This window comes from Eschrichtius robustus, chromosome 12 (genome assembly GCF_028021215.1).
Source record: "Eschrichtius robustus isolate mEscRob2 chromosome 12, mEscRob2.pri, whole genome shotgun sequence".
Lineage (NCBI taxonomy): Eukaryota > Metazoa > Chordata > Mammalia > Artiodactyla > Eschrichtiidae > Eschrichtius > Eschrichtius robustus.
Genome location: NC_090835.1, coordinates 89,163,799 through 89,182,927, shown reverse-complemented (window position 1 = coordinate 89,182,927; position 19,129 = coordinate 89,163,799). Strand labels below are relative to the sequence as shown.

General features: G+C 41.5%; 1 protein-coding gene across 3 annotated transcripts in view; it reads left to right on the top strand.

The window, feature by feature from the left end:
- The first annotated feature begins 12,215 nt into the window (after positions 1-12,215).
- The window catches only part of MRS2 (magnesium transporter MRS2), a 29,729-nt gene continuing 22,815 nt past the window's right edge, over positions 12,216-19,129 (top strand). For 2 of the 3 annotated variants that reach the window (XM_068558603.1, XM_068558600.1), the window contains exons 1-4: positions 12,216-12,514; positions 14,351-14,424; positions 16,847-16,883; positions 18,130-18,242. In XM_068558603.1, coding sequence (XP_068414704.1) covers positions 12,283-12,514; positions 14,351-14,424; positions 16,847-16,883; positions 18,130-18,242 — 456 coding nt within the window. In that variant the 5' untranslated portion in view covers positions 12,216-12,282. Of the gene's footprint in view, positions 12,519-14,350; positions 14,425-16,846; positions 16,884-18,129; positions 18,243-19,129 lie in introns of all 3 variants that reach the window. The other variant, XM_068558601.1, reaches the window with a different exon arrangement.

Here is a 19,129-nt window from a genome sequence, read left to right as displayed (position 1 = left end):
ATGGAACAACTAAGCCCGTGCACCACAACTACTCAGCCTGTGCTCTAGAACCCGCGAGCCACAACTACTGAGCCGGCATGCCGCAACTACTGAAGCCCGCGCACCTAGAGCCCGTGCTCCGCAACAAGAGAAGCCACTGCAGTGAGAAGCCCGCGTACCGCAACGAAGAGTAGCCGCTGCTCGCCACAACTAGAGAAAGCCTGCGGGCAGCAACGAAGACCCAACGCAGCCAAAAATAAATAAATAAATAAATGTATAAAAAATAATAATAATATAGCTTAGAAACATTCCCAATAAGAAGGGTTGAAACAAAAATGAGGTTTAGGGCTTCCCTGGTGGCACAGCGGTTGAGGGTCTGCCTGCCAATGCAGGAGACACGGGTTCGAGCCCTGGTCTGGGAAGATCCCACATGCCCTAGAGCACTGGGCCCGTGAGCCACAACTACTGAGCCTGTGCATCTGGAGCCTGTGCTCCGCAACAAGAGAGGCCGCGATAGCGAGAGGCCCACGCACCGCGATGAAGAGTGGCCCCCGCTCACCGCAACTAGAGACAGCCCTTGCACAGAAACGAAGACCCAACACAGCCAAAAATTAATTAATTAATTTTTTTTTTTTTAAAAAGTGCAGGTGAAGATCAGTTTGCAAAAGGCATTTCCATTTACATTAAGAAATTTTTAAAAAAAAATAAGGTTTAGCTAACTCACCATCAGCTAAATCTTCACTTTCTGGTCAACTTAAATTATGCCATTCTGTATTATAATCAGGATCCTATGAAAACTTCCCTTAGGCATTAGGGTTATATTAAAAATGTATGGGGGCTTCCCTGGTGGTGCAGTGGCTGAGAATCTGCCTGCCAATGCAGGGGACACGGGTTCGAGCCCTCGTCTGGGAAGATCCCACATGCCACGGAGCAACTAGGCCCGTGAGCCACAACTACTGAGCCTGCGCGTCTGGAGCCTGTGCTCCACTACAAGAGAGGCCGCGATAGTGAGAGGCCCGCGCACCGCGATGAAGAGTGGCCCCCGCTCGCCGCAACTAGAGAAAGCCCTTGCACAGAAACGAAGACCCAACACAGCCAAAAAATAAAAAGTAAGAAAAAAGAAAAAAAAAAAAAAGTGGAGGCTATAGTCACACTTGCCTCACCTAGTTGTTAAAAAAAAAAAAAAGTATGGATAAAAAAAACCCAAAAAACATGTGTTGATGTACCTCTATCAGTTTCAAAACTTCACTTCCAGGTCTGGTAAACTGGGGAAGGTCTAGAACATTTCCAACCTTCCTGAAAAAGTGAACTTAAATTCTTCTAACATCTTCCTAGATGATCATATCTGAACACGGCTTCCCTTTGTGTTGGCAGAGGGTGTAAAAAGTACAGTGGCATATCCATATGATAAGCTCGGTTTTTAAAAAAGTAAAATGGTAAAGTTTAATAAATTACACACCATGTCACACAAGGTTTTATTCTATTTATTTAACTCTATCTCGCCCACTCTAAATTTCTTGAAAGTAATTTTTCACCAAATTTGCCATATCATTCTTGGCTGTTGCCTGGAGCCAATTCAAGCACATTACAGTATGAAGTACATGTACATTTATTTTTTAAAGCATACAGATGTACTTCTATTAAGGTCTATTATCTTCACACACCAAAATCTTCACACACGCATTTTGACAGCTGCTAAATTTTTATAAAAATTTCTAAAATGCTGCTTTATATTAAACACCTTCTCAATACACCTGTATTTGGTACATAAAGGTGGAGACTGCACCAGTTATCAGATGTCACCATATACCCTGTGTTTTCTCCAAAGGAGAGGATATTAGTTCTAATACTTTTATTCTGAGACATTCTTTAAACCGTCTATATGGTGCAGCAATCTTTCATCTACAGATATGTATGGTCAGGCCACTCAGGATGGCTGCTTTCTTGCTCTCTGTACCCCACCTGCCCGACCAGGGCCTGCTTCACCTACACCCTACTCACAAGACTGACCTTCCTACATACTTGCCCCAGCCATTGAGAGCTTATCAAAGGGGCGGTGAGGGGCGTTCCCCTCTGCTGGTTTCCCTGGTAACTAATGAGCCCACCTGACATCAGTTCCCCTATAACTGGTAACCTCCCCCCACCTCCCCAGGAGCAAGATGATCTTCAACTCCTGCCCGCCTGGTGGCGTGTCGCTCCAGGACCTGGCTTCAGAAGTGTAAGCTCCCCCATCCATTAAGCCATTGATGTTTCTGATTGCTCACTCCAGGCTCTTTCTTCCATCTTGAAGCTGAGCAAGCACAGGCCTTGTAGGCCTATGGGGCACAGCCCAACAAGGTGCTATCTTACACTACTGGTTTCAAAAAATGTAACTGAAAAAAATAAATGTAGTGGCAAGTGTTTAGATTATAAAAATGGAGATGTGGTTAGATTCTCGATGTGTAAATTAGTTGTGATGGTTGATTTTATGTGTCAACTTGACTGGGCAGCGCAGGTTAAACATTATTTCTGGGCGTCCGTGAAGGTGCTTCCAGATGAAATTAGCATTTGAATCAATGAATTTAGTAAATTGTTCTCCCCAGTGTGGGTGGGTGTCATCCAATCCACTGAGGGCCTGATGAGACAAAAAGGCAGAGGAATTCTCCACCTTTTTTATTTTTCCTGCCTTCCTGTTTGAGCGGGAATGCCTCATCTTCTTCTGCCCTCAGACTGGCATTTACACCATTAGCTCCCTTGGTTCTCAGGCCTCAGACTCAGACTGAACTACTCCCCCACTTTGCTGGGCCTCCAGCTTGCAGATGGCAGATCATGAGACTTCTCAGCCTTCATCATCGTGTGGGCCAATTCCTCATAATAAATCTCCTTTTATCCTCTTGGCTCAAGTTCCGTGGAAAATCCTGACTATACTAGCAGTGTTTCTGATTTCTGTATTAGGAATTCCCTGCATCATTGAACTCTGTGGGACAAGCGTGTATTAAAATAGTTAATAAATAAGTAAGCAAGCATAGGAATAGTGCTCCCTCTTGTGGCCAAATTCCTTGAAAAATTTCCAACAAGGGAAACCCATCTCTTGCAGACACCAGGTGTGTCATGGACCCAGACCCCAGAGAAGCCCACTTACCATTGTAGGTGCTGTATGTAAACAGGAACATGATTTTAAAAGCTGGGATTTGGGTTTGGGATAACGGACACAAATAAATAAGCACACACATTTAAGCCATAAAAACAGGAAAAATAATATTTTACTGGAGTCTGGTAACATTAGAGTTTCACTTTTTAATGTCTACCACGTGTGAAGAATATGTCTAAAAACATCGAAAGGGATATATCTTCTAAAGGCAAAAATGGTCTTGGGGTTTTGTGGATTCTTCTCCTTGTTATAAAATACAGTAGTTCTCAATCAGGAGTGATTTTGCTCCCCAGGAGAAAGTGGTGATGTCTGGAGACATTGTCACAACTCAGGGAAGGGGTGCTACTGGGACCTAGGGGGCAGAGGACAGGGTTGCTGCTAAACATCCTACAACATACAGGACAGCCCTCACTCCCAAATTATCTGGTTCAAAATGTCAATAGAGCTGAGGTTAAAAAAAACCCTGATATAAGAATTCTTTAATCCTTTTCATTCATTTGTAATATATAAACCTTCAACTTACAAGTAGTAGTTATTCATCTCTTGTGTATTTTTCGACTTAACCACAATACTTCTATCATACCTTAAATGCAAGGGAGATTTCTTAGTCTCTTCAAATAAACATTCAATGTTAACATTTCAAAAAAAAAAAAGTGGTAGTTATTAACTGCAAAGCCAAATACATTCTGTTAGAATTCCAGCAATAAAGTTACAAATTCAGGAAGGATGATTCTTTTGAACTCAGTCTCATGTCTGACTACATACTTTTGGATTATATATTTTGTCTTATAATGTAATATATTTACAATGTTTAACCATTGTTCTTCAAAATAGAAAATATATTTGGATGTTTTGGTTGCTAGCTACCGTGAGATATAAATTCAGTTATTCTTCTCTCTTAGCGAAATACTAGGAGAGTGAAGTTTTTAAATTAACTCCAGGTGGGTCTGAAATGTTTTCATTAGGAAAACATGCGTGCTAGCGACAGGTGCATTGAGAGCGGGAGAAAAGAGAAAAGATTGACTGCGACATAGTCATCCCTCTGGCAACCGAGGAAAAGCAATTCTTTTAGGACCTGAAGCCCCAGCCTGGGATCTCTGAATCCTCAGGCTCTGTGAAAATAAGAGGAGTCTGAAAGCTATTTTCAACATTTTAAAAATGCTCCAATAACAACTGAACATTTATCCACAAGAAAATTTCTTAGACTAACTAAAATAAAAATCTCGGTGTGTAGACACTTACTACATACAAGTTCATTTCATCTGATGCAATATTGTAGGAATTTATAGATCCTTTGGGACAAAATAATACAAGGAGTCTTTTGTGATTAAATAAAAAGTTAGAAACTACTGCTCTAAGGAAACCTAGCAGTTGAGATAAGTGTGGAAAAGTGTAATCATGATACTACAATATTGCGCCAACTTTTTTCCTCTAGTTTACTACTTGCAGTGCTTAAGCACAGTGCTTGGTATATAATGATAAACTCAAATATTCTGGCTTAACCCAGGACTTTAAAAAGGAGTAGAACCGCCTCAACTTCAGAATGGTAGTGACGACAGTAAGAAAGCCACAAGGGAAACAATAGAGGGACGATGGGCCAGACTCCTAAACCCATCACAGAGAACCCTCCTCTCACATCAACCCTGGGGATCTGCATTTGTTTTTATCAAGGAGACCCATGGGTTGTTTCCTTATGGATCTTAGTGAAATTTAGAGCTATAGTAACTTCTAGGCCCTCACCATAACTACTCTGCCACCATAGTCAAAAGCAGTGTTCTTTCAGGGTAACTCCACTATTTTATTTGGGGGTCACTACTGTTTAGGCCAGTACATGCTAACAACAGACAAAGTACCCACACTCCTCAGTCTCCTTTGCTGGCTCTTCCTCTATCTCTCCGGTTTTGGTTGGTGTGCCTTGGAGACTGTGATCTGGAGCCTTTTCTCCCCTCCTTATTATACACCCCCTGCCCCCAGGCAATCTCCTGCACGTCTGTAGCCTCACTGATTGTCTATACGCCAAACCCCCCACATTTATCCATCTAGCCTAGATAAACTCATATTCTTAGCTCCAGACCAATGATCTGTTTATTCAGTTGGATTATTTACTAGGCAGTCTCAAACACAGCGGGTCCAATATAGAATTCCCAATCTTTCCTCTGAACTATCTCTTCCTCCAGGTTTTCCTAACTCAGTCAACAGTACCATAATTCAGTATTTTACTTCTCCCAGAGTCATGGATTTCATCTTTACCTTCTATCATTGAATGAATTGTGTCCCCATATTCATATTTTGAAGCCCTAACCCCCAGGACCTCAGAATATGACTATATTTGGAGATAAGGCCTTTAAAGAGGTAATTAAGTTTAAAATGAGGCCATTAGGGTGGGCCCTACTCCAATCTAACAGATGTCCTTATTAGAAGAGGAAATTAGGACTTACAGAGAAACACCAGGGATGTGTGTGTGCAGAAAAAAGACCATGTGAGGACACAGCAAGTAGGCAGCCATCTGCAAGCCAAGGAAAGAGGCCTCAGGAGAAACCAAACCTGCTGACAGCTTGATCTTGGGCTCCCAGCCTCCAAAATAGTGAGAAAATAAATTTATGTTGTTTAAGCCATACAGTCTGTGGAATTTTGTTATGGCAGCCTGATCAAACTAACATGCCCTCTCCCTCTCCCCAGTCACCAAGTCCTACCCACCCTACTTCCTAAATAACTCTTCAGTCTATCCTCTCCATATCCGTTTCACCTGTCCTCATCCAAGCCCCCATCAAATCTTTTACGGATGCCTGCAGCAGCCTCCCAATGCTCTTCCTGCTTCCCTTCTCAGCCCCCATAACCCAGTCTCCAAGGGAAGCCAGAGTGACCATTTAAAAATGAAAATCGAGGGACTTCCCTGGTGGTCCAGTGGTTAAGACTCCGTGCTTCCACTGCAGGGGGCAAGGGTTCAGTCCCTGTTGGGGAACTAAGATCCCACATGCCGTGTGGCATGGCCAAAAAATAACAATTTTTAAAAATTAAGAAATAGAAATGAAAACCAAATCCATTCCCCTAGTTTAAAACCCTTCAATAGTGTCCCCGTTTCTCAAAGAATGAAATCAAAACTCTTTCAGTTGGCTGGCAAACCCTGGCATGATATGCCCCTGCCTTCCCCTCTGGCCTCATCTAGAATCACTTGAACTCCAGACACAGCCACTTCTGATAGGTCTTCCAATGGCCAAAGAACACTAGTCTTCCCACACAATTTTTCCCCTTGTTGGAAATTTTTCTTAGCCCCTCCTCTTCATTTGGCTAATGCTTATGCATCCTTCTGGTCTCAGCCAAATTGTCACTTCCTAAGAAGGGCTTTCCTTGGCCTCGCATGTTGGCCCACCTCTTATAAGTCCTCATAGAACTCTGTACTCTTCTTTCATAGTACTCTTCACAAGTGAAATTAAACAATTATCTGTAAAATCATGTGTTTAATGTCTGTCTCTGATATGTAAGCTCCTTGAGGCTAAGTATCACATCTCTCTTTTTTTATGTTTCCAGAGCTAAATACAGTGCCTGGAAATATTGGTTGAAGGGATGAAGAATGACCAGAATATATAATTACTTTCAGGAAATGCATCTGAGGCTCCAAAGGAAATGAATGTACTTCTCCTAAAGGCCCAAAACATTTTGGGAGAAGGCTTCGATTTGAATTCCAAAGCCAAATATTAAAGAGCCATAAAAGCCAGAACTTATGGCAAGTTAAGCCAGAGGAAAACATAACATTATAACAGGTCTTACTTGCTTTTGGTCTATATCACTGTATTTCCTGACACTGTAAAATTATTTTGTACCTTAAATGACTGCAGAGTACTCCATCTGCTAAGAGAGAGTAGAGCTTGGCTGGAATAAGAGGTTTGAGGATACCAGTAAATATTCAAAGGATGTGTTAGGGGAAAAAGAGAAGGGACTGAGAGAGGGCAAAATAATTGGCAGGCAGCACTGAGGGCAGAGCTGGGACTGCAAATTTTATGGGCCCCAATGAACTAGAACTTAAGCTACATGAAAACATGTAGCTTATGAAGTTCCCAGGGCTGCCGTAACAAAGGACCACAAACTAGGTGGATTAAAACAACGGAACACTAGTCTTTCACAGTTCTGGAGGCTAGACGACCAAAATCGGGTCAGCGAGACCATGTTCCCTCTGAGGTCTCTAGGGGAGAATCCTTCCTTGTCTCTTTTGGCTTCTGGTAGTTTCTGGTGTTCCTTGGCTTGTGGCAGCATCACTCCAGTTTCTGCCTCCCTCTTCACATGGTGGTCTTCTATCTGGGTCTGTGTGTCCAAATCTCCCTCCTTTCTCTGATAAAGACACTAGTCATTGTAGGGCACACGCTAAATCCAGGATGATTTCATCTTGAGATCCTTAACTAATTAAATCTGTAGACTCTACTTCCAAATAAGGTCACATCCTGGGACTTCCCTGGTGGCCCAGTGGTTAAGACTCTGTGCTTCCACTGCAGGGGGTGTGGGTTCCATATCTCTGGCCGGAGAACTAAGATCCCACATGCCACGCAGCCAGAACAGAACAAAACAAAAAACAAGTAAGGTCACATCCTGAAGTTCTGGGTGAACATAAATTTAGGGGGGCCGCTGTTCAACTCAGTAGAAACAGGGACTTGTTTCATTCACTCCTCTACCCCTAGAACATAAAATAATACTTGGCATGAAGTTTATGCTCAATAAATATTTGTGAAATAAATGACTGCATAAACAAATAAATAAAAGAGGTGCCACAGAATCAAAGGTGCTGAGGAGTGTAGGTGCTTCCACGGAGATGCCAAGATAGGGTATCAGCACCAAAGTGAGTTACCAGATGGATTGCCAGATGCAAATTCCCCAGGGAACAATCTGAGCAGCCATCACAGAGCTCTTCGACCTCTCACCTCTCACGATATAGAAGGATTGAAAGACTGAAGACTTAGGGGCAGATATTATATGGAAGATTTGGAAAAAAAAGCTGTGCTTGGGAATCCCACCCCTGCCATGACCATCAAGAGAAAGGGGTAGGGGAAGTGTTGCCCACTCACTTCAAGTCTAGTGAGAGGAACTTAACACTCCAAGAGCTGGAAGAGATCCTAGACTCACACCTGGTCAAGGGAGACCAGCTCTGCAGGGAAGTGACTGCACTCCCTCTAAAGGTGCGTGAAATCCTAGATGCAGACCTGACAACAGGAATATCAATCTGGGGTTGTTTTTAAAAGGATCCTGCCCCAAAGAGCAGCGTGTCAGGAAGAGAGGAACCTGGTCATTTGAGGCAAGAAGGGGCAGAATCTGAAAGTGATGAGGACGGTCACTGCCCACATCAAAGCAATGGCAATCAGATGGCCCTGGGTTGGGGGGTGGGGTGGGAGAGGGAGGGAGGTGGTCCTCTGGAGACCACGTGAATATGCCCACGATGAAATCAGCTTAAAATCTGCCCTGCCTGGAAAGAACACGGGGCCATCTTTCAATAAACACATTTGGTTCACTTTTTTTTTTTTAATTCTTTCTTTCTTTCTAACTTTTTTTTTTTTTTTAATTTATTTTTGGCTGCGTTGGGTATTCATTGCTGTGCCCGGGCTTTCTCTAGTTGCGGCGAGCAGGGGCTACTCTTGGTCACGGTGCTTCTCATTGCGGTGGCTTCTCTTGTTGCGGAGCATGGGCTCTAGGCACGTGGGCTTCAGTAGTTGTGGCGCACGGGCTCTAGAGCGCAGGCTCAGTAGCTGTGGCGCATGGGCTTGGTTGCTCCGCGGCATGTGGGAACTTCCCGGACCAGGGCTTGAACCCGTGTCCCCTGCATTGGCAGGCGGATTCTTAACCACTGCGCCACCAGGGAAGCCCTGGTTCACTCTTAACTTTGCTTCACTGCCCCAGCAGAGTCAGAAACAGCAGCCATGGAATAAGAAAGGCAGTGGGAAAGGGGTAGGAGGAGCTACCCAGAATCTCTACCCACACCCAAAGTTCTTATTTGCCCCCAGGCCTAACAAGGAAAGAGGAACCAAGTCTTTCCTTCGAATGAAGATTGAAACAGCGATTAGTATACTGGGTCTGACACTGCAAATTACTGAATTGAAGTATACGGAGTGGATGTTTTATTTTATTGATGTATAGTGGATTTACAATATATTAGTTTCAGGTGCACAACATAGTGATTCAAAATTTTTATAGATTATACTCCATTTATAGTTATTATAAAATATTTGCTCTATTCCCAGTGCTGTATCCTGGTAGCTTATTTATTTTATACATAGTTGTTTGTACCTCTTAATCCCCTACCCCTATCTTGCCCCTCCCCACATCCCTCTCCCCACCGGTAACCACTGATTTGTTCTCTGTATCTATGAGTCTGTTTCTGTTTTGTTATATTCATTCATTTATTTTTTAGATTCCACATATAAGTGATAACATACAGTATTTGTCTTTTTCTGACTTATTTCACTAAACATAATAGGGAGTGGATATTTTAAATTGCTGAATTGAGACTAAAATGAACATAAGACTGAAAGACCGGAGAAGTCATGGAACCGGCTCAAGTTTTCAAGAGGCAAGAGAAAGACTAGCCCCACTCAGCAGGATTAAAGAGACAAAAATAAAGTGGCTTCTATGATTACATCCCATGAGTGCAACATGCTCCAGGTACAAGTCTTAGTGGTTTCAGTGATCAGTTACATAATCTGGGCTGGGTAGAGAAGGAAGAGCATCCAGGAAGGGTCTGATGGGAGAATATAATCACTGTGGGTGTAGAGCCTCCAGGAGGCTATGGTGTGCATAACTGGTGCAACATTTCTGAGATGAAACAATTCTGGGTAAGAACACAATCCAGAGTGTGATCCTGGGGGATCAGGTCACCGACGTGCTTTAAAGCTCAAGAGGTAAGGAAAGAGATTAAGGAATGTTAAAGCCAAATTGTTATATAGGTGCAGAATCTTTTGGGATTCTGTCATGGCTTGAGATGAAAAAGAAGGTGATGAACAGTAGAAACTAACACAACATTGTAACACAACTATACCTCAATAAAAAATAAAAAAAGGAAGGTGATGATCCAGATCCCATTCCCTACCACTCTCTGAAAACTGTTCCTGTCAAGATCACCAGTAAGCTCCACAGTATCACACCCACTATAGACAAGTCTCATTTCTCACTTACCAAACAGTAGTATTCGACATAACTGATCACTTCCTCATTCCTGACACACTTTCTCCACTTAGCTTCAAGGATCCCACCCTCTCTAATTTTACTCCTCCTTCCTGGCCATGCCTTCTCATATTCTGCTGGATCCATCTTCGATTCTTAACCATTAAATGTTGGAGGACCTAGAGCTGAATCACAGGAACTTTTCTCTTTCCTGTCTCACTTCCTAAGAGATTTTATCCAATCATATGGCTTTAAATATTTCTATATAGTCCCAAATGTATATATCTAGCTCCAAAATCTCCCCAGACTCCACACTGCTTACTTGATATCTATGCTTAGATATCTGTCTAGTAGAGCTCTCAAATTTAACATGCCCGGAACCAAACGCCAAGCCATCATCTGCTCTCCATCTAAACTTGCTCCTCTCCAAAATTCCCTAGCTCAGTAAATGGCACCATGATTGCCCAGTTGTTTAGGCCAAAAAATTTGGAGTCAGCTTCTATGCGTCTTTATTTACATCCAATCTGCAAATCTTGTCAACTCAGCCTTCAGTTTATAGCACCAAACCCATCCAGTCTCCCCTTCTCCACCACCTCCACCTTAACCCAAACCATCATCACCATCTCTCTGCTTCCACACTTACCTTTCTGTAATCTCTCCCCCACACAGCCTGAACAATCCATTTAAACATAAATCAGATTTACTTCTCTGCTCAAAGTCCCCGCAATAGCTCCCACCCTTCTCAGATGAAATTCTAAATCCTTGACATGAGTTTTAAGGCCATGTGTCTGGCCATGTCCCAGAGTTTTTCTAAGGCTCTGTAAGGGTCATCTTAAACAGAGTTGTCTCTTCATGCTGGGGACTAAGTTTTTACAAAGTTATCACATATTGTTTCCAAGAAATGTCTCTGAAGGCACGCAATGTTCTTGAAAGATGTATTTCATCCTTGTTGCCCTTAGTTACATGAAAAATCTACCAGCCATGTACTATATACCCAGGGCTCTTTTCCAGACTTTCCAAACCCCACCCCATCCCACTGCCAAGGAAGCACTGCTTGAAGTCCTCCTTTGCCCTCAATGCTCAAGTCAGATGTACCCTGTTTTGTAAGCCTCTCTGTCTACTGCCTCCTAATCCATCCTCAGTCTCAATAGCCTACAGGGGGGGAAAAAGTTCTCTCGTGCTTCCTCAGCTCTGTATTCATACATAGTGATTGAATGGTAATCTGTGAAACTTGTGTCTGCCTTGCATTTCTACCTTGTAAGGGACAAGTCCATTAACTCACACTTTAAAAAGATGTATCTATACTATATTTCATCAATTCTAAGCCTCACTTTTTTTTATTTTACAGACTGATATTGGGATGACTCTTAAATGATATAATTAGAGAGCAAAGTTTATCAGCGATTTTTCTTTCTTGGTGGTACATAAAATGGCACCTTGAAATTGATACTATCTTACATTTGATTAAATACGGACTATAAATCCTACGCGTTTATGTTCCTCAGTCTTCACTAGCAAAATTTAATATATCATTCCATATGACGGTTAATTATTTTTGCTACATTAAACTTAAATATAAATTGAGTTGGCAATGGGCATAATTTCTTCACTTCCAAATTGCAGACTGCATCATACGTATGAAAATGCTCCAGAGACCGCAAAGCATTATATACATGCTGGGTATTTTTTCACATTTAACGATCACTAGTTAATAGAAATAATCGACACTCTACGCGCCGACCTGACCGCTCCAAGGCCCTATGGGTCGAATCTAGGTTAGAGAGTTCGACTCACGCAGGTAAACGCGCCCCGCCCCCCCGAGCCGGTCCCTACACGCTTTACAGATACAGACTCAGGTGTAGGAGACAAACTCCGATTGGCCGAGGGATACGAGATGCCCACCCAAAGGCACCTTCCGAGCATGCGCGGGAAATTACACGCAGGCGCGCTCCGCGCATGCCCGGTAGGCAGCGGCCGCAGCTTGGGCGCTCGCGCGAGGTCGCGAAGAGCCGGCTGCCTCGCTGCTGTCAGGTATGAAGGGCTGGGGTCTTGCAGCTGCCTCCTCCTCGCTCCAGCGCCATGGAATGCCTGCGGAGGTTGGCCCAGCTCCTGCCCCGCGCGGTGAGGTTGCCCCGGCGCACCCTGTGCGCTCTGGCCTTGGGCTTGACCCCCGGGACTCGCTCCGTTGCCGCCTGCGGCCGCGCTGCCCAACTGCTCGGAAGGAGGTGGGCCGCGCCGCTGTACGGGCCCCGCCGGCTCCCCACGGCAGGTACTCCCCTCTCCGCCCCGCAGCCCCGGGATGCCGGGCTTGCCGTGAACCCAGGGCCCCGACCCGACCGCCGGAGCCCACGTGGCTGTGGCTTCTCCGGCCTCGGCCTCCAGGTCCGCCCTTGGGCGCCCGGCTCTTGTCCCCTTGCACAGGTCCGTGGGCCGAGCTGCGTCCCACCAGCTCCGAACGCGACTGAGCACTGCGCCTTGTGACCAGCTAGAGCCCGACCCGACAGGCCTCTGTCTTTCCCACCGCCCCAGCTGCAAATCTCCAGGCTTAAGTGCGCTTGTGAAAAGACTTTTTAAAGAGTTTCACTCTTATCTGTCATCATAGTGCTGAAGCTAAGCTTAGGCTTATCTACCTGAAATATTTTTTTAAGTATCTTCCCTGTCTTCTGGCTCTTCCTTATGGACGGACACATTTATACCTTTGTCCAGTTGCTCAGGTAAGGGGTGGGGACGCACCTAGAAGTGAGGCTGAAGACTTTGAAACTTAATGGGAAGAGTTGCTTCTGAGAAAGATCTGACTTTTTTTCCAAGTACTGTGTAACCAGACAGCCAGAAAGAGTCAGGGGATGGGGGGGGAGAGGGGTTGAAATTTGAGTTATTTTTTTTCCCCTGAATGATAGAGCATGACGGTAATACGTTGACATTTTCACAGATGTGACAGTGTGGGTGCTAATATTGCTGAGAAACAAAAGGCATTAAAATATATGGCTTCGCAAAAAATGTCCTCAAGTTTCTCAGTTGTACTCTCAAAATGCTCCCGAAGTAACTCACCATCTCCACCTTCTTCCCCGTACCCATTAGGAGACTCTTTCCAAATTGGGTTACATTTCATATTCCCTTCTTTGTTTGGTAAATCCCTGGGAACCCAGGTTCAGCCCATCTAATGTTTTAGGACAAAACATTAGATGGTAACATTTTATCTAACTTGTGACTGATTAGGAAATGCTGATGTGTAGCTCTTTAACCTCTATTCAGCTGACCCTCACAGCATAGTTTGCATTTTGTAGAAGGGAACCAACAAACCTCAGGTGGTAACAAATTACATGTCTTTAAATGTAATAGGCAGGAATAAGATCAGAAATGAGAATATATCTACACGTTCTGTAGATAGGAATTCTGTTCATTCCTCTTATGTTTAGTATTTTGAACAGTGTCCTTTGTCAGGCATTAAATTTACTTGGTTATGCTTGAGAGCTCACTTCAGCTCAGTTTAAATCACATGTTTTAAATAGGTTTATTTTCAAATAAAGATTTGTCTTTATTCCAGTTCACTGGGGTCTCCATTCCAGTGCAGTAGGTTATTTCATAAGTATGTTCACTCTAAAGTATATCTGTGAAAAAGAAGTTAATACATAGAAGTAAAATCAGTAGGTTTCATAATTTATAGGTCAAATAATCCTGATATTGAAATGCTGAAAGGTCAGGTGGTTCTTGGAATGTATGTTTTCTAAACTGTACCAATGTAACTTGCCTGAAGAGCCTTTCTAAACTAGGCAAAAAAGAATGGACATTTTATTTTAATCTCAGAACATTGTTATACACTTATTCATCCAACTGTAAGATATCAATAATACTTAGAAAGGAAAAGCGGTGATTGGATTCCATAGATTACTCTAATGCCTCACCTAAGCTACTCATTCATTGCCAAACCTAACATTATCACCTACAAATATTAACAAGAGTGTTTCTTATTTTCCCTCTAGGAAAAAGATTCAAAACATAGTAAAATAGTCTGAAGACCTCCACATACTGTGAGAATTGTATCTTAGCTATATGTGAAAACCAATCATATGATCATAAGGAATTCTCTGCTTCGTTTTTCAGGTGAAATTCATCAGTTTAGAACTTCTGATGTCTCTCAAGCCACCTTAGCCAGTGTAGCCCCGGTGTTTACTGTGGTGAGTTTGTGTGGTCCGTTTGATAATATTACTTACTTTGTTTTATAATGAATCCTTATACTTATAAGTCATTGTCTTTTGCTTAGCCAGTGACCTGAGTACCAGCTAGGTTTGCTTCACAGCACTCTTGAAACTTTGCTAATGACTGTAGAGCTCATCTTTTAATACTAGAACAGGTGGCTCAAATCACATTTCAGAGCTTCCTATTTGAATACTCAAGATTTCTCCAGAAATCTATTTAGAAGTCCTTGAAGGCTGTTAATTACAAAACGGCTTGAACCTGTGCTATGCAACGTAATATATGCAGAAGCATTTTGAGGGCAGCACAGTGTATTAGCTGAGAGTGCATGCTTTGAAGGGTCATGATCTCTGCAGCTTTCTCTTTTTTCCAGGAAAAAAACTGAATAAAATAATACAAATGGTGTGTCTCACACACACACATATTTAGAGAGAGAAAAATAAAGTGCTTGCTCTGAGCCAGAGTTTCTAAATTCAGATCTCAACTCTGTCTCTTACTAACTGGATGGACTTGGACAAGTTATGATAACATCTTTGTGCCCTAGTTTTCTCATCTGTATACTTGGGGGTAAAAGTACCCACCTTATAGAATTGTGAGATTTAAATTAACTCACGTATGTAAAACCCTTAAAAATAGTACCTCATGCATGGTAAACATTCAGTGTATATTAGCCATCATATATCATCCTTATTATTTAGGCTTACTAACATAAGAACTTTTCTTTATCAACTATACAGAACAAGGTAACTTTCACACGTAGTTCTGGGGGTTATCACTGTTATTCACTGTTCTGGAAGAGTTAGCCAGTTTAATTAACAATACAAAATCAGATGTTAAATATTGAAAGAAGGTTCTTTGCAGGTGAAATCATTGTCTACCAAGAGCACTTAAAATCAGTTGACGCTATTTGAAATAATGTGAGTTACATTACAAGGTAAACATTTTTTTAAAAAATCAGTTTGTATGATCTCATGGTTTTTTTTTTTAATCAAAAAAATCCCATTAAGGAAAAAATATAAATACTGAGATGCAAAAATATTCACCATATGTTGTTAAGTTGAAAGTGGAGGGAAGACTGCAAAGAAGTGTGTGTAACATGAATATATTTAATAGGAAAAAGTCTGGAAGGACATTCAGTAAAATATTAGAATGATTTTCTCTAAAAATTTGTGACCAAATAGTTTTATTTATCTTTATTTTCAAATTTTCTGCAGCAGATGTATATATTTGTGAAATAAGTGTAAGGAGGAAAGCTAGTGTGTATTACACAAAACATAAAGCTTCCCTTGATGTAAATTTCCCTTGAACTCTGATGTTTTATGATACTCATATAATCCTGTTGATCTTATCTTTGCTCATGAGAAGCAAGCTGAAATATATATTGTGAGGTTTTATTGTGTTATTATTAACACAGCATGTGTATTTTCCATGGTAATAACCCAGGACTTGGACCTACAACTGTATCTTAGAGTGTGTCTTCCTGAAAATGCATATTTAATAGTAATTAATACAGCCCAGTACCTAGTGATTCATTAAATATTATTTGATATCTTCAAACTTGACTATGGACAAGTATTACAGGAAAACCTTCCCTCTGCTTTATAGGAAATAAGTACAGTTTCTGCCTTGTGTCCTCTTTTTAAACTCTCAGAAGAGGTCTTTTTGTGAACATTTATTGATTCTGCAACACCCACCAGAGAGACTTCATAGCCTCCCATAGATACTTAGATTCACAAGATAAGCCACACTTGGTCCCAGTCTGTTCAAAAGGATAAAGGATAGGACGTGCAGAAGGGCAGCATTAGATGTTTTCTCTTCAAAAGAAGTCCTTACAGCCATTCAGGGGCTCCTGTGGCCCCCTGTGTGACAGCTCAGGTAAGAGGAGAGGATATTCTCAAATGTGGGTGTGAGATCCACCTTGGCTTAGGATCCCAAGGCCCTCTAGTGCCAGTATCTTGTAACCATCCCAGAGACACATCCAGGGCTCCCACAAGGAGCATAGTCAGTTACAAGAACCACTACACTCGGGAAAGGCAGAACCATGGCTTCCCAACAGGTGTCTGTAGTCTGTTCTTAGTCTTTCCAGTCCAGAGCAGTCTGTCTACCAGTCATTGGGCACTTTTACCGTAAGCGTTGTTGCCTATTAACACAACTGACACTCCTTTATCAGATCTCCCAGGGAACCCAGTTAGAAAGTTAATCCAAGGTCAGATTTGTCCTAGCAAAGGGAAAGGGAATTTTTTTTTTTTTTTTGACCCTTAACTGATAACTGAATTTAACTTAAGGGCAGTTATAGTTTTTATCTGTATTTCAGTATTTGGGAGGATTATAATACCATATGATATGATACCATAAATAATGTACTGATTTGGGAGAAAATAATATTTTATTATCTCTCTCCAGACAAAATTTGACAAAGGGGGAAAGGTTACTTCTTTTGGTGAGTATTTGTAATTTTCTTTTAAATCACTCATCAATGAATGAGTGAACCCACTGGAAGTCAAGAAATTATAATATTTTGAGTAGAATATTCTTTGCATATATGGATGTGTTGAAGGAGATCTTTTTCAGCACTTGCCCATCTGTCCTAATTGGAACTGGCAACACCTGACTTGTGTTGTTGTTGTTTCAGGAGCCACTTTCACTCTAACAGGATGTTAAAGGAAGAGCGTAGGCTGGTGTGCAGCTCAGAGAGAAGCACTCTTCTCCCTTTTGTTTCTCTTCCTGAGTCTCCCTTTCACTGCCCCGGTCCTCATGTCCCTCTCCTCCTGTACCATGTTGAAGGCAGAGAATCACATAATACCACTGTTATTGCAGTAGCAGTGGGTGACAGCAGACAGAAGGGACAGGGCACTGGATGGCAGTCAGATGGAACTCTGCCAGTGATGGCTCTCATGGACGGTTACTTTTTTAAATGAAACCAAGCATTACTTTACTGTCTGACCTCAGGTGCAGGTTTCAGGTCTCCCATATCCTTCCCACCCCGTGGTCCTGTTCCTGCTGTTGCTAAGATCCTAGTGGAGTATTTTGGGCGTTTTTTGGCTCGGCATCTCCTTCAAAAGGTGGTTCTACTTAGAGCTCTATCACAGGTGTGGCTTGATATTACAAGAATAGATGCTAGTATTACCAGCATCATTTCTTGAGTTTCTTCATCTGTTTTGCTTTCTCTTAGGTAATAAATTTAGTTTTCAGGTAGGAGAATCTAGTGTGAGAACTGACTTTATTTTCTCGTTTTGTATTAGTCCAAGAACAAAGAAAATTGAACTTGTCTGTTCATAGATTTAAAATGCTGAAGTTGATAATGTAGTAAGGAAAAAATAGAAAATAGAACTGTAGTTCTATACAGTTCATATTTAAAAATCCATGAATCTAGAGCTAGAGATTGATACTGTAAATTCCAATGATGTATAGCTGTGGTTTTTATATTGGTCCCAAAGGGCTTTTCTAAGTACAGAGAAATTTTATGAAGTGTGGTTAAAAGGGGAAAAGAAAAATTAGTTTGACCAGATTTAGCCTGAGTATGTTTTTGAGGTAGAAATGGGTATTAAAAAGACCCATTTTAGCTCTTGTTTCTGGTAGTAATAGAAGATTATCTTGGTGGTGGGAGGGGTACTCTGATATAAAAATCTAAACTTTTCGGTATATTGGTTTACCCACTCTTTTTATTGAACATGTTTCTTTTATAGAAAGGAAGAAAACTGATTTATATCAAGAATTAGGTCTTCAAGCCAGAGATCTGAGGTTTCAGCATTTAATGAGTATCACAACCAGAAACAATAGGATTATCATGAGAATGGAGGTAAAGGATTTTATTCCATATACATTTCTCCACTGCAGTCTTATAAAAGTTACTTCCTAACTATCTTGATCAATAACTAGGTTAAAAGTAATTTCGTAATAAAAATAGCTATGTGAAACATAGAATATTTTATAATATAACATGTTGTTAAGAGTAAAACTCATTTTATGTGGATTATATACATATGCTCAGCAAGCATAGCACTGCTCTATTTATGATGGAAAAGATCTGACTTCGGTCTCCATTCTCACTGTTTGAATTTAGTCTCTAGTTTCTGAAATAAGAGAAAGAATCTTGATTTATAATAGACATTTTCAGTCGTATACAGTTATGTGTAATTGTAGTGTAACTGCAGCTACTAAGAATATATTCTGGTTTTCCGAATAGCCTAAGAATATCCTTTAAAGTTTATCATCTTAATTTTTTATTTTTATGGAAAGCTTTAAGTTATTTTGGTGGGCTAACGTTTAAGGTTTGGACATAGATGAGGGGACGCAGGTGTCAATGGTATCAGCACTGCAGTGGACATGAGACTTGCTTTCTTCAAAAAGTCTTTGATGGCAGGTTTTTGTCAATTTATCTAGAATTAACTTTTTAAAACATTAAAAAGGGAAGCAGTCTTTTCCCAAGTGATTTTTCTCCAAAACACATTCTTCACTTTTATTATCAATAGCTAGCACCCTTCAAAACAGTACCTCTTTAATGAAGAGATAGAGAAGTATGTGATAAAGCAAATTCAGCAGAATGTTAATCGTATCATTGAATTGGTACGTGTATAGGTATTCACTGTAATTTTTCAACTTTTCTGAATAAACATGTTCATATTGTAGTTGACCCTTGAGCCACATGGGGGTTGGGGGCGCTGAACCTCCACACGGTCAAAAATC